This window comes from Rhinopithecus roxellana, chromosome 19 (genome assembly GCF_007565055.1).
Source record: "Rhinopithecus roxellana isolate Shanxi Qingling chromosome 19, ASM756505v1, whole genome shotgun sequence".
NCBI lineage: Eukaryota > Metazoa > Chordata > Mammalia > Primates > Cercopithecidae > Rhinopithecus > Rhinopithecus roxellana.
In genome coordinates, this window is record NC_044567.1 from 20,532,506 (window position 1) to 20,549,192 (window position 16,687).

The 16,687-nt window shown below is 40.2% G+C and overlaps 1 protein-coding gene across 1 annotated transcript in view; it reads left to right on the forward strand.

The window, feature by feature from the left end:
- Positions 1-16,687, forward strand: part of CPD (carboxypeptidase D) — a 99,635-nt gene that overhangs the window by 78,781 nt on the left and 4,167 nt on the right. The window contains exons 15-20 of the mRNA XM_010367948.2: positions 3,504-3,635; positions 4,439-4,534; positions 4,642-4,706; positions 9,036-9,167; positions 9,728-9,913; positions 10,220-10,319. Coding sequence (XP_010366250.2) covers positions 3,504-3,635; positions 4,439-4,534; positions 4,642-4,706; positions 9,036-9,167; positions 9,728-9,913; positions 10,220-10,319 — 711 coding nt within the window. The remainder of the gene's footprint in view (positions 1-3,503; positions 3,636-4,438; positions 4,535-4,641; positions 4,707-9,035; positions 9,168-9,727; positions 9,914-10,219; positions 10,320-16,687) is intronic.

Consider the following 16,687-nt stretch of genomic DNA (forward strand, 5'->3'; position numbering starts at 1 on the left):
CAAAAATCCTCAATAAAATACTGGCAAACCGGATTCAGCAGCACATCAAAAAGCTTATCCACCATGATCAAGTGGGCTTCATCCCTGGGATGCAAGGCTGGTTCAACATTCGCAAATCAATAAACGTAATCCAGCATATAAACAGAACCAAAGACAAGAACCACATGATTATCTCAATAGATGCAGAAAAGGCTTTTGACAAAATTCAACAGCCCTTCATGCTAAAAACGCTCAATAAATTCGGTACTGATGGGACGTACCTCAAAATAATAAGAGCTATTTATGACAAACCCACAGCCAATATCATACTGAATGGGCAAAAACTGGAAAAATTCCCTTTGAAAACTGGCACAAGACAGGGATGCCCTCTCTCACCGCTCCTATTCAACATAGTGTTGGAAGTTCTGGCTAGGGCAATCAGGCAAGAGAAAGAAATCAAGGGTATTCAGTTAGGAAAAGAAGAAGTCAAACTGTCCCTGTTTGCAGATGACATGATTGTATATTTAGAAAACCCCATTGTCTCAGCCCAAAATCTCCTTAAGCTGATAAGCAACTTCAGCAAAGTCTCAGGATACAAAATTAATGTGCAAAAATCACAAGCATTCTTATACACCAGTAACAGACAAACAGAGAGCCAAATCATGAATGAACTTCCATTCACAATTGCTTCAAAGAGAATAAAATACCTAGGAATCCAACTTACAAGGGGTGTAAAGGACCTCTTCAAGGAGAACTAGAAACCACTGCTCAGTGAAATAAAAGAGGACACAAACAAATGGAAGAACATACCATGCTCATGGATAGGAAGAATCAATATCGTGAAAATGGCCATACTGCCCAAGGTTATTTATAGATTCAGTGCCATCCCCATCAAGCTACCAATGCGTTTCTTCACAGAATTGGAAAAAACTGCTTTAAAGTTCATATGGAACCAAAAAAGAGCCCGCATTGCCAAGACAATCCTAAGTCAAAAGGACAAAGCTGGAGACATCATGCTACCTGTCTTCAAACTATACTACAAGGCTACAGTAACCAAAACAGCATGGTACTGGTACCAAAACAGAGATATAGGCCAGTGGAACAGAACAGAGTCCTCAGAAATAATACCACACATCTACAGCCATCTGATCTTTGACAAACCTGAGAGAAACAAGAAATGGGGAAAGGATTCCCTATTTAATAAATGGTGCTGGGAAAATTGCTAGCCATAAGTAGAAAGCTGAAACTGGATCCTTTCCTTACTCCTTGTACGAAAATTAATTCAAGATGGATTAGAGACTTACATGTTAGACCTAATACCATAAAAACCCTAGAAGAAAACCTAGGTAGTACCATTCAGGACATAGGCATGGGCAAGGACTTCATGTCTAAAACACCAAAAGCAATGGCAACAAAAGCCAAAATTGACAAATGGGATCTAATTAAACTAAAGAGCTTCTGCACAGCAAAAGAAACTACCATCAGAGTGAACAGGCAACCTACAGAATGGGAGAAAATTTTTGCAATCTACCCATCTGACAAAGGGCTGATATCCAGAACCTACAAAGAATTCAAACAAATATACAAGAAAAAAACAAACAACCCCATCAAAAAGTGGGCAAAGGATATGAACAGACATTTCTCAAAAGAAGACATTCATACAGCCAACAGACACATGAAAAAATGTTCATCATCACTGGCCATCAGAGAAATGCAAATCAAAACCACAATGAGATAGCATCTCAAACCAGTTAGAATGGCAATCATTAAAAAGTCAGGAAACAACAGGTGCTGGAGAGGATGTGGAGAAATAGGAACACTTTTACACTGTTGGTGGGATTGTAAACTAGTTCAACCATTATGGAAAAGAGTATGGCAATTCCTCAAGGATCTAGAACTAGATGTACCATATGACCCAGCCATCCCACTACTGGGTATATACCCAAAGGATTATAAATCATGCTGCTATAAAGACACATGCACACGTATGTTTATTGCGGCACTATTCACAATAGCAAAGAGTTGGAATCAACCCAAATGTCCATCAGTGACACACTGGATTAAGAAAATGTGGCACATATACACCATGGAATGTGTATGGACATATGCAGCCATAAAAAAGGATGAGTTTGCATCCTTTGTAGGGACATGGATGCAGCTGGAAACCATCATTCTTAGCAAACTATCACAAGAACAGAAAAACCAAACACCGCATGTTCTCACTCATAGGTGGGAACTGAACAATGAGATCACTTGGACTCGGGAAGGGGAGCATCACACACCGGGGCCTATCACGGGGGGGGGCGGGGGGATTGCATTGGGAGTTATACCTGATATAAATGATGAATTGATGGGTGCTGATGAGTTGATGGGTGCAGCACACCAACATGGCACAAGTATACATATGTAACAAACCTGCACGTTATGCACATGTACCGTAGAACTTAAAGTATAATAAAAAGTAATTAAAAAAAAAATTTATTCCACCAGGTACCCTAAGTAGTCTCTCTCAGGTTCAAAATTCCAAAAATCTCTAGGGCAGGGGCAAAATGCTCCCAGTCTCTTTGCTAAAACATGACAAAAATCACCTTTGCTCCAGTTCCCAACAAGTTCATTATCTCCATCTGAGACCACCTCAGTCTGGACCTTATTGGTCATATCACTATCAGCACTTTTGTCAAAGCCATTCAACAAGTCTCTAGGAAGTTCTATACTTTCCCACATTTTCCTGTCTTCTTCTGAGCCCTACAAACTGTTCCAACCTCTGCCTGTTACCCAGCTCCAAAGTTGCTTCCACATTTTTGGATATATTTTCAGCAACACCCGACTCTATGGGTACCAATTTACTGTATTAGTCTGTTTTCACGCCGCTAATAAAGACGTACTCGGGACTGGGAAGAAAAGGAGATTTAATTGGACTTACAGTCCCACATGGCTGGGGAGGTTTCATAATCATAGCGGAGGATGAAAGGCACTTCTTACATGGCAGTGGCAAGAGAGAATGAGAAGGAAGTGAAAGTGGAAACCCCTGGTAAACCCATCAGATCTTGTGAGACTTATTCACTATCACAAGAATAGCATGGGCAAGACCCGCCCCCATGATTCAGTCACCTCTCACTGGGTGCCTCCCACAGCACATGGGAATTCTGGGAGATGCAATTCAAGTTGAGATTTGGGTGGGGGTACAGCCAAACCATATCAGATAGGTTATTTATATATTCCCTAAATTATTTTGTAAAGCAGGATATGCATATTCTTTTTGGTTTTTTTCAATAAGATTTTTCTTTAACTTGCTTAGAGTCATTAGTATATACATATCCTGAAGTACTTAATAGAACTCATACTAACCTACCTTCTGTAATGTATCTTTCTTGCTTGAGATAGTAGCTTATGGAGAAATAAAATATTTATCTGCACATTTTTAAGTTAGCATTTTGATTGTATTCAAGTAGAGAATATTTTCTTAGATACTCATACTAAGATTTACAATTTGATATTTTATATTTGACTTTTCTCTTTTTTAGATAATGCCTCCCAACCTGAGACTAAAGCCATCATTGAAAATTTGATTCAAAAACAGGACTTTAGTCTTTCTGTTGCCTTAGATGGTGGTTCCGTGCTGGTCACATATCCTTATGACAAGCCAGTACAGACAGGTATGTAGAATGTCATTTCATATATATACTATTTAAGCTTAGGTAGCAAATCCCAATTAAGTAATGTCCCTTCCACATTTTTATAAATATTGAGCATTTGAGCACACTCTGTGAGCAAATTACCAACCAAAGAAGACTGTACATACATCAGCAGTTCAGTTACTTGGAGAAGAGAGCTCAGATCTAATGGTAGCCCAGCTTTATTGAGTCTAGCTATCTTGTTCCATATGTTCCCTTTAGTCCATAACCATTTACTGAAAAATTATTATGTCTGTAAATACTGAGAATATAAAAGTGAGTATGACACTTTTCATTCTCTTTGCCTCATGAAACTCCTATGTAACCAAACACTAACAGTACAGATTTGTCCTCCGCTGTTTTAAACTTTGATTAAGTGGTTGCATCTTATGGTGACTTAAACAGTTGGTGGTTTAATCTCTGTGGGGTTGCAGTATATGGAGATAGTTTGAGTGGTTTTCAGTGCATCTTACAAAGAATATTGTTATTAGGCTACAGTTGTCCCAAAATGCAGTAAGACATATCAAAACAAGTTTGTAGTTTAGTGTAATAATCTGTTATGAAAACTCACCATTAGAACCTTTTAATGTAAGGAGGATATTTGTCTTCTTCGTGTGATTATCTTAGGTAAATAAAACCTTTTACGGTTAATTATAGTAACAGTATGCTTAAGCAGAGTGCAAAATTTATTAGGAGAAAAAGATGACTTGTATACATGAAGGTTAACTTGGGGGAAAAAAATCATTTGGATTTCTCCACTGACTTCTCATTTTTTCTTTCTACAGTGGAAAATAAAGAGACTCTGAAGCATCTGGCATCTCTTTATGCAAATAATCATCCATCCATGCACATGGGTCAGCCCAGTTGCCCGAATAAATCAGGTAAGTGTTTTCCATACCTTTTGTTATTGCTGTTATTGTTGCTTTTGTGGGGAAAGGAGTTTCACCTTAAGGTCTGCTTGATTCCACATTTCTCAATGCTTTTATAGATGAGAATATTCCAGGAGGAGTCATGCGTGGAGCAGAATGGCATAGTCACCTGGGCAGCATGAAGGTATGCTTTCTAGAACATGGTTAGAATGGAGTTATGGCCAGGCACAATGTTGTACATGTAATCCCAGTGCTTTGGGAGGCCAAGGCAGGTGGATCATCTGAGATTAGGAGTTCCAGACCAGCCTGGCCAACATGGCGAAACCCCGTTTCTACTAAAAATATAAAAATTAGCTGGGCGTGGTGGCAGGCACCTGTAATCCCAGCTACTTGGGAGGCTGAGTCAGGAGAATCACTTGAACCTGAGAGGTGGAGATTGCAGTGAGTCTAGTCGAGATCGTGCTACTGCACTCCAGCCTGCGCAACAGAGCGAGACTGTATGTCAAAAAAAAAAAAAAAAAGGAATGGAGTTTATGAATATCGGCCATTGAGTGCAAGAATAGGTGACTTTTCTGGTATTGTAAAGTGAATGGCATCTGGCTCATGGCTTTCTTGACATGTTTAGCCCTTAAATTAACCCGAGAGTACTTTTTTTGGCCATTTTAACCATTTTTAATTGTACAGTTCAGTGACATTAATTAAATGTTGTGCCCCCAAAACCATATCTATTTCCAAAACTTCATTTGCCCCAGATAGAAACTCTGTATCCACTAAGCAGTAACTCCCTATTCCCTTCTCCCACGACTCCTGGAACCCCTGTTTACTTTCTATTTGCCTATTCTATATATTTCATGTAAGTAGAATCATACAATATTTACTCTTTCACTTAGCAAAATGTTTTTAGGATTCATCCATTTTAGAGCATGTATCATTACTTCATTCCTTTTTATGGCTGAATAATATTCTATTTATGTTTATACCACATTTTGTTTGTTAATTCATGTACTGATGGGCACTTGGATTTCTGCTTTTTGGCTATTGCGAATGATGTTGCCGTGAACATTGGTATTGCAGGTATCTGTTTGAACCCCGTGCTGCCATGAGCATTGGTATTACAAGTATCTGTTACTTCTTTGGGGTAGATACCTAGGAGTGGAATTACCTGGTTATGTTGTAATTCTATGTTTCACCTTTTGAGGAACCACTAAACTGTTTTCCACAGCAGCTGTACCATTTTACATTCCTTACCAGCAGTGTTTGAGGGTTCCAATTTTTCCCATATCCTCTCCTCACCAACACTTATTTTCTGTTTTTTTTTTTTTTTTTTTTTTTTTTTTTTTTAACAGAGTCTCACTTTGTTGCTCAGGCTGGAGTGCAGTGACTATGACTCCTTCGCAGCTTATTGCAGCCTCAACCTCCCAGGCCTAAGCAATCCCCCCACCTCAGCCTCCGGGAGTAGCCACGACCACCCACATGCACCACCATGCTGGACCAATTATTTGTAATTCTTTGTAGAGACAGGGTCTCCCTTTGTTGCCTAGGCTGGAGTTCTTTATATGTTAATATAAAAGGCTGAACGTGGTGATGGCTCACGTCTATAATCCCAGCACTTTGGGAGGCCGAGGCAGGAGGATCACCTGAGGTCAGGAGTTCGAGACCAGCCTGGCCAACATGGTAAAACCCGTCTCTACTAAAAATACAAAAAAATTAGCTGGGCGTGGGGGCAGGCACCTGTAATCCCAGCTACTTGGGAGGCTGAGGCAGGAGAATCGTTTGAACTTGGGAGGTGGAGGTTTCAGTGAGCCAAGATCATACCATTGCATTCCAGCCTGGGCAACAAGCACGAAACTCCATCTCAAGAAAAACAAATAAACAAACAAGAACCATTCTGGATGCTATGTATTCTAGATATGAAATTCTTATCAGATACATGATTTGCCAGTATTTTCTCCTATTCTGTAGGTTACCTTTTAAATTTCTTGATTATGTCCTTTGATACACAAGAGTTTTTAATTGTGATGAAATCCAATGTATCTGTTTTTGTTGTTGCTTTTGTAATTGTTATCCTATGTAAGGATCTGTTGCTAAATCCAAGGTCATGAAGATTCCCCACCTCCCCCCCCCATGTTTTCTTTTCTTTTTTCTGTTTTTTGGAGGGCAGATGTGGTATGAGTTGGGGGGCAGGGTGCATGCCCCTCCCCACCACCGCCCCACTCCCTGCCACCTATGCTTGCATTTTCTTTGAAGAGTTTTATGGGGTGGGCACGGTGGCTCAGGCCTGTAATCCAAGCACTTTGGGAGGCCAAGGTGGGTGGATCATTTGATATCAGGAGTTCAAGACCAGCCTGGCCAACATGGTGAAACCCCATATACTAAAAATACAAACATTAGGCAGGCTGTAGTGCCGCGCACCTGTAATCCCAGCTACTCCGGAGGCTGCGGCAGGAGAACGGCTTGAGCCTGGGAGGTAGAGATTGCGATAAGCCGAGATCTCGCCACTGCACTCCAGTCTGGGCAACAGAGTGAGACCCTTGTCTCAAAAAAAAAAAAACTTTATGGATCAAGCTGTCGTATTTCGGTCATTGATGCAGTTTATTTTTTGTGGTATGAAGTAGGAGTTCAACTTCATTTGTTTGTATGTAGAAATTCAGTTGTCTCAGCACTATTTGTTGAAAGTCTATTCTTTCCCCACTGAATGGTTTTGGTACCCTTGTCAAAAATGAGTTTACCATAGATGTGTGGGTTTATTTCTGTACTCTCAATTCTATTCCATTGGTCTATGTGTTTGCCTTTATGCCAGTATCACTGTTTTGATTAATGTAGGTTTGTTGTGGTAAATTGTAAAATTGGAACGTGTGAGTCCTTCAGCTTTATTGTTCTTAAAGATTGTTTTGGCTATTCAGGGCCCCTTGTCATTCCATTTGAATTTGAGCATTGGCTTTTCTTTTTCTGAGAAAAGGGATGTTGGAATTTTGTTAGAGGTTGTGTTGACACCATAGATTACTTTGTGTAGTATTGACATCTCTACAATATTGTCCTCCCATCCATTTATTTAGGTCTTCTTTAATAAAATGACAGCATTTTAATTCACTGTCCATCCACTTCAAATTAGGCAGGAGTTGTTAGCAGATGGGTGGGTGGCTGATCCTTTTATTCACATATGCAACCAGAAAATTGACTTCATTCCCATTTCTGTCTGTCTTCAGTCCTTTATTTACTAAGAACTTACTACTGGGAGGCACTTTGCCATATTAGTGATAAAATATATTGCCTGGCCTATTGTACGAATTAACTGTGTTACATAATTAATTGATTTGATGTAGAAGAGAGCAGCTCTCAACATGCCATGAGAAATTAAAGACACAAAAAATTATATCTAGTCAGAGATACAGCCTTTTTCTCTGTAGAGGAGATGGCATTTGGGCTGCAGAGATTGTGAAGCAGAACATTCCAGAAAGAGGAAGCAGTACATAGCAGCAGTCTAATTTAGTTACAGTATGGAGTGTAATGCAGAGCCGCAGAAGGTTAAGAATGGAAAGAGTGCTGGTTGCTTTGAATGCTTTGTTTTAATAAGAATGGGAAACTATGAGGTTTTGAGCAGGGATAACAATATTGACATGATCTGAGCTATGCTATGGGGAAACTAATCTCTAAATAATCAGTTAAGATAGTTTGGAGGAAGAGACACTGGTACAGGGAGACTGGTTTGGAATTGTCTAGACAAAAAGTAATGAGGGCCTAGGTTATGCTAGTGGCAAGGAGAGTAGAGTCAGAGGATGACATTTTAGAGATTCTATAGAGGTAGAATTGACAAGATTCAGTGAATTATGGATGATAGTGAGATAGAGAAGTCAAAGACAAGATGTTTCATGGCTATGTGAGAAAATGAGTTAATACCATTAACTGAGTTAGGAAAAAGAAGATATTTTGGGAAAAGTTGGTAAGTTGGGTTTTTGAACCTGTCTGCACAGGTTTTGAGCAGGGATAACAATATTGACACGATCTGAGCTATGCTGTGGGAAAACTAATCTCTAAATAATCAGTTAAGATAGTTTGATAAATGCTGTATTGCAGGGAGTGGATATTGTTACCAGCAGGGGTCCAGGTTGAGGGTATCAGAGGGCTAATGATTATTATCTCCAGAGCTTCAAGAACAACTGTGACGTTTCTGGGTTTAAAGGGAAGCTGACCCTCTTCTGCATGTACTCATTGATTCATTTCTTCAGCAAACCCGAATAAACCCCATCTAACTGGCACTACCAGGCACTATGGGAAGCACTGAAGATAGGAAAGTGAATTCGACATAGCCCCTGTCCTCAAGGGCTCTCACAGAGTTTGTGACTGATTATAATACAGAGAGGTTTATTTATATTTGTCATAAAATGCTTTACAGCTTCTTTGTTTACATCAGCTACATTTTCTTTTCATTTACTCCATTTGTTGTATTACAATGCCTCATTCTTTCTTTTACTTACTAATTTTCCCACATTTGATTTTGAACTTTATATTTTAGGATTATAGCGTCACCTATGGCCATTGTCCGGAAATCACAGTATACACAAGCTGCTGTTACTTTCCTAGTGCTGCACAACTCCCTTCCTTGTGGGCGGACAATAAGAGATCTCTTCTTAGTATGTTAGTGGAGGTGAGTCTTTTCCTTTTAACTAGAGGCAAACTCCCAGGAATATGTTCAGTGAAAACCTTTATCGAAACATTGTCTTTTACCAAAAATGTATATTATTTATTTTAAATTTATATAGAAGAGTTTTGGTTATTTTATGTTTCCTAAATAGATGCCATTCATTCACATCTCTGGAATCTGCTATAATTTAGGTAATTTGACCTTGCAAGATGCTGCAAGTTCTTTAATTTGAGTATCACAGAGTTACTGGAGTAGTATACCATGGTGGGAAGGAAATCACTCAAGGCATTAGAAGGTTGGGTTCTAATGCTTCAGGCTGTGACAGTATCAGAGTTCTCTTTTATGTCCAGCTCTGTGACCCTGAACATTGAATGAATGGCAAACAAGGTCAGAGTCAGTGGGGGAGGGGGCGGGGGAGGCGGGGAGAAGCAGGCCATACAGTTTGACACTTGTTTGTGTGTGGTTTTTGTTTTGTTTGTTTTGTTTGGTCATGCCTCAAGCTAGTGCCTCTACAATGTCTGGCATTATGACAACATAAATTTATAGTTTAAACATTTTTTCAGGTTCACAAGGGAGTTCATGGATTTGTTAAAGATAGGACTGGAAAGCCAATCTCTAAAGCAGTCATTGTACTTAATGAAGGAATAAAGGTACACACAAAAGAGGGAGGTTATTTCCATGTACTCTTAGCGCCAGGTGTCCATAACATCAATGCCATCGCTGATGGGTACCAGCAACAACATTCACAGGTAAGAAACTCAAATTGAGTAGCATCATGTAAATTTTTATTCTTAGTAATACTTCTATTTTATTTTGAAACTCTAGTTAGAAATCTTGAAAGGAATAAAGAAATAAAAGTGTGACTGCCTCTTGATTACGATATCTTGTTATCCTTGTACCCCTTGCCACCAAAAGGGAAAATTTTCTAGCATTTTGTATACTTTAGATGGCAAGGCATCATCTCCTTAGTTTGCTATATGGGCCCTAATAATATAGCAGGGATACAGTACACCTTAAGCAGAACTTGTCATGATTCTTACACTTTCGCCTTCTAGGTCTTTGTGCATCATGATGCAGCTAGTTCTGTGGTGATAGTCTTTGACACAGATAACCGGATATTTGGTTTGCCAAGGGAGCTTGTGGTAACTGTATCAGGTAAAGACATTTTGATTTTTAGTAGTAAAAGTTAAAAACAATCTTGACATTTCAATATGAGAGTGGGTCACCTCCATAATCCTGAAACTAATCACTTGTCTTCTGGTGTCTCCTTATCTAAATGTATTTTCCTGGGCCTCTGTTCTCCCATATGTTCTCCTGGCTTGCCTTTCTCTGCCGAGACCAGCTTGGTCAGGGAGACCCTAACCCAGCAGCGCTAGAGAAATTGAAGACACACACACACACACACACAGAAACATAGAGGTGTGAAGTGGGAAATCAGCGGTCTCACAGCCTTCAGAGCTGAGAGCCTCGAACAGAGATTTACCCATGTGTTTATTAACAACAAGCCAGTCATTAGCATTGTTTCTATAGATTAACTAAAAGTATCCCTTATGGGAAACGAAGGGATGGGCCAAAATAAAGGGATGGGTTGGGCTAGTTATCTGCAGCAGGAGCATGTCCTTAAGGCACAGATCGCTCATGCTATTGTTTGTAGTTTAAGCACGCCTTTAAGTGGTTTTCCACCCTGGGCGGGCCAGGTGTTCCTTGCCCTCATTCTGGTAAACCCACAGCCTTCCAGTGTGGGTGTCATGGCCATGATGAACATGTCACAGGGCTGCAGAGATTTTGTTTATGGCCAGTTTTGGGGCCAGTTTATGGCCAGATTTTGGGGGGCCTGTTCCCAACATGTCCCCCTTTTATTTGCAAATCGATCAAAGCAAAGGCAGCTTTATCACGGTGAGCTACTTCTCTCAGGAGTCAAGTTCCACATCTGCAGACTCTACAAAGTCAACAGATTAAAAGCACAATCATCATTGAAATCACAGAGGTTCCAAGTGTTTTTATCCATTTTGATGGGTTACTAGCTGCTAATCTATCTGCAGCTCCTTTAAGCACTCCAGTTCCTGGCATTAAGGTCAGGTGTGCCTAGGATGCTTTAAATATTTGTTCCCAAATTTTGATCTTATTAAGAGCTATTAATAGTTTCCACAAATCCTTATGTTTAGCTCCTACAACGAACCTTATCATTTGAGGTTGAGGTGCGACTATACTGCCATGGTTCCAGATAATATGAACTTTTGCCGTACTTCTTATCATTTCTACCATCTGACCTTTTGTTCAGACCATCTGAACATAGTGTGGCTGTGGCATGCAGACTGAGAGATGCAATTCAAGCTAAACATCCCCTTAGGGGACCAATCAATAATGATTCCATAGGAATCACTGCACAGCACCTCTGCCTGTTTTGCAATGCAATCTTCCTAAACAAGTACGTTCATTTTTTTCTGGCCAGGTTAATTTTGCTTACAAACAGGTTTTTGAGGGCAGTATGCCTCAATTATAAGAGCAGATTTATTGTGGTAAACACTGAGATCAGAAAGCATGTGTGACTGTGTCATAGAGTGATTACATCCAGGCATTATTGCCAGCCAAGATTGATAAATATGCCCAATAAGTATAATTGTTCTCTGTGTCCGCCCTTGTTGAAGGAATACTCACAGCAATGGCGATCACCGCTATTATAGCTACCATTAAATTACTTACTATGTCTGGTTGTCCCGCTTTCCTGAGGTTTTCTTCCACCATCTGTGATAGCTTCTTGATCTGTCCCCAGGTGGGTGGCTGTGTTTGACGGGTGTTGCTCGTGACAGTTGGGGTCCTCCCCAGCATCAGTCTCGACATGGCTGCAACCGGGGGGTCCTCGGGATCCTCCCGGAATCTCTTCCTCAACATCTGGCTCATGATAAGGTTTCGGGTGTCTTGATGGTATCCAAATCAGCTGTTGATTTTGGCCTGGAGAAACACAAGCATAACCTCTACCCCAAGTTATTATTTTACCTATTTCCCAACTGTTTGTTATTGGATCTCTCCACTAAACCAGTTGTTCTGCTTCTGTCTTTGCAGCTGGTTTCTGTAGATGCTGTTCAGCTGCTGATAACATCTGACCTTTGGGCAGGCTCAAAAAATTTAGAGTTAATAATGCTAGATTCAGTTGTATATGGGCTATCCTGTAATCCCTATTTCTCCCCCTTTTTTGTTTTTGTCATCAGTTGTTTATATGAAATTGTAATTAAGCATTTTTAATTAACTGTGTGGAATGAACCATGTATGAAGAATCAGAAATCACATTAATAGGCATGTTAAAAGCAGTCAATACCTCAATTACAGTTACAAGCTCCGCTTTTTGAGCTGAAGTATAGGGCATCTGGGAAGCTTTACCTTTTGATCCAGAATAAGAAGCTTTACCATTACTAGACCCATCTGTAAAACAATGAAAACGCTTAGCAGGCTGCAGGTTGTTTACCACAAGAATTGTAAATGCAAACCATTCACAGTCTTGCTCAGTTAACGGGATAGTAAAGAAACAGTCTTTTAAATCTATGACTATTAAAGGCCGAGTTTTTGGGATTATAGCAGGAGAACGCAATCCTGGCTGTAATGCTCCCGTAGGTTGTATAATTGAGTTGATGACTCTTAAGTCAGTTAACATTCTCCATTTACCTGATTTTTTCTTAATTACAAAACCTGGAGAATTCCAAGGGGAAAATGTTGGAGCTGTGTACCCATTTTCTAATTGTTCAGTAACTAATTTCTCTAAAGCCTCCGGTTTCTCTTTACTTAGTGGCCATTGTTCTATCCAAATTGGCTTATCTGTTAACCATTTTAAAGGTATAGGTTCTAGAGGCTTAACAATGGCTGCCATAAAAAATGATATCCTAATCTTTGGCAGGAACTTTGTCTTTCCACTTGAAGCGGTTTTTTCAAACCTTGCAAATTTTTTTCTAGTCCCATACCAGGGACATACCCCATTTCATGCATTGTATGTTGACTTTGAAGGCTATATAATTGCTCTGGTATTAGAACTTGTGCTCCCCATTGTTGTAATAAATCTCTCCCCCATAAATTTATAGGTACAGATGTTTTAATTGGTCAGATAGTCCCAGGGTGTCCATTGGGCCCTTCACAATGCAAAATATAACTGCTCTGATATACTTCAGGGGCTTTAGCAACTCCAACTATGTTAAATCGAGCGGGTTGAATTGACCACACGGAGGACCAGTGCTGTGGAGAAATGATTGCAATGTCCGCTCCTGTATCTACCAAACCTTTAAATTTCTTTCCCTGAATAATTATTTCACAGGTAGGACGTTTATCAGTAATTTGATTTACCCAGTAAGCTGCTTTGCCTTGTTTATTTGTGCTTCCAAATCCTCCTGTTAGTTTAATTTCATTTTTCCCCATTTCCACATATGGCACAATCAGGAGCTGTGCTATATGATCTCCTGGCTCTGCTTTCCAGGGAGCAGAAGTAGATATCACAATTTGAATTTCCCCATTATAATCTGAATCAATGACTCCTGTATGTATTTGTACCTCTTTTAAATTTAAACTAGACCTGCCTAGAAGTAATCCTATCGTCCCTGCTGGCAATGGTCCACAGACTCCTGTTGGGACCTTTTGTGAGGGTTCCCCAGGCAGAAGACTCACAACTTTTGTGCAGCGTAAATCTACCGTGGCACTACCGGCTGTGGTGGGGGACAGACGTTGTACAGGGAAGAGCGAATGTCCTGAGCTGGAAATGCCCTGGTTTGGAATGGGGCCTGGGACGGGCCCCTTATGGCGTTTCCCGAAAGTGGGTTCCCATCTTTATCAAACTTAGAGTGACACTGATTAGCACAATGTTTTCCTGTTTTACATTTTGGACATATTTCAGGCTCAGCAGTTTTCTTTTTTCCCCCTATCTGGTGGCCTGACTCACTGATTTTTTTCTACTTTTTTTTTTTCTAGTATGACCGTGCTTCTCACGGCTAAAACAAGCTCCAGGAAATGGAGTTCCTTTATTCACTCTCAGTCCTGCCATTGCCTGTGCTAGCAGAGTAGCCTTATGCAGATTACTTCCAATACCATCACAGGCCTTGATATAATCAACTAAATGTGCTTTCCCGAATTTAAAAGGAAAAGGCTCAAATGTAGCTATAATATTTCCCTGCTGATCTGGGGGGTATATTCTAACAGGGAGCTGCCAAGCCTCTAAATCACCCTCTCAGCTAACTTGCTGAATTCCTGCCTGAATAGAACTAAGAGCAGTCTCTTGAGGCGCTGCTTGAACAGTCACGGGGCAACTACTTTTCACCCAGTGTCCTCTGGAAAAGAAAGTTCTGGAGGGTATTTTTCTTCAAAATAATAATGAGGGGGTGCAGAAGGATAGGGATGAACCTCTCCCTCCTTTGCCGCTTTAGCTTTAGCTGGCAAATAAACATGCTATGTAACCTCTTCTATTACTTCGTTACACTCTCCTTTCTCCTCCTCATCAGTGTGAAAAAGTTCCAAGGTGGAATGAACCAGAGCCCACACTTGTCCCATTGTTACCCTAATGCTTCTGAGCTCCCCTTCTTACTCACCACAGGGATTGCTTTAAGAGTACTCAGGTGTCCTCCAGCTTAGTTCCATGTTCAACTGCCGCTCCAGCGACACTTCAACCTGGATTCAAGCTCCTACAATGGACGCCACTTGCTGAGACCAGCTCAGTCGGAGAGACCCTAACCCAGTGGTGCTAGAGGAATTAAAGACACACACAGAGAAATACAGAGGTGCGAAGTGGGAAATCAGGGGTCTCACAGCCTTTGGAGCTGAGAGCCTCGAACAGAGATTTACCCACATGTTTATTAACAGCAAACCAGTCATTAGCATTGTTTTTATAGATATTAGATTAACTAAAAGTATCCCTTATGGGAAATGAAGGGATCGGCCGAAATAAAGGGATGGGTTGGGCTAGTTATCTGCAGCAGGAGCATGTCCTTAAGGCACAGATCGCTCATGCTATTGTTTGTAGTTTAAGAATGCCTTTAAGTGGTTTTCCGCCTTGGGTGGGCCAGGTGTTCCTTGCCCTCATTCTGGTAAACCCACAACCTTCCAGCATGGGTGTCATGGCCATGATGAACATGTCACAGTGCTGCAGAGATTTTGTTTATGGCCATTTTTGGAGCCAGTTTATGGCCAGCTTTTGGGGTCCTGTTCCCAATATTTCTGTTTCTTCAGGTCTATACTCAAATGTCATCTCCACGGAGAGGTCTTCCCTGATCACCCTAGCTACCCCTGTGACTATCTCTATCCTGCTTTTTTACATTATAGCACTTCTTACTAACATTGTATTGGTTCATTTCTTTGTCTATATTCAATCTCTCCCACTAAAACATAAGCTCTGAGAGAGTGAAGAATCTTCCTGCATCCTCAGAGCCCAGAACGATGCTTAGCACGCAGTGGGTCTTAATGAAGAGTTGTTGAATGAATGAATGATTTGCTTTATATTAAAGTTTTAAGTTCCTAGGACTTTGACTTATATTAGTTCTGCTTTTTCAAGATCCAGGAAAGAGGAAATGTTTGCTTTCACTGGAACTAATTCATGTCATTGCTTGGATTACTGAAAGGTTAAGAAGAAAAAAAAAATGTGGTAAAATGAATACTCTGATGTACTCTATCTGTTTGATACAAAGAGCCTTTGTTTATTTCTAAGTGCAGCTTGGCTGAGGCAGAATAACCCAAGTTTTATCACAGGGTTCCTGTGGGACAGACCCTTAGTTGAGAGAAAGTAGTATATTGGAAACATGGCCCAATCATAGATACTGTGTGGTGGGTTTAAAGAGTTCTTATCTTGTCTCAGATAAAGTGTAAATAACTTAGTGATTAAAAACACAGGAGGTAGAATTGAGCCATGGTTTAAATCTGGCTCTGTCACCCATTAGCTATTGTGAACTTAATTTTTATTATTTTTAGTTTCTAACACTTTTATTTTGATAACCTTATGTACAAATTTAAAATAAACTAAGAGATTTGGATGAAATGAAAGTTTACTGGAAAGGAAGAGTATAATAGAAGTCATAAAAAGCAGGTTGCAGAACAGTAGGTACAGTATAATCTCATTATGGTAAAAGAAAAAAATACATGTATATGCACATGCATAAAGAAAGATCTGGGGCCAGGCATGGTGGCTCACGCCTATAATCCCAGCGCTTTGGGAGGCCGAGGCAGGTGGATCACTTGAGGTCAGGAGTTCTAGACTAGCCTGGGCAACATGGCAAAACCCCACCTCTACCAAAAAAAAAAAAAAAATTAGCCAGGTGTGGTGGCGTGCACCTGTGGTACTGCTCAGGAGGCTGAGGTGGGAGGATCACATGCAGAAAAGATCTGGTAACTAAAAATGATCTCTGGGTAATGGAAATGTAAAGATAGGAGGTTTTTGGTTTTGACTTTTGTCAGTTTGTATTTTTAAATTTTGTATATTGTACATATACTGCTTCTATTATAATAAAAGGTTCTTAAGTGCATGAAATAGAAATAAAATAAATGCGGAGTATATTATTAAA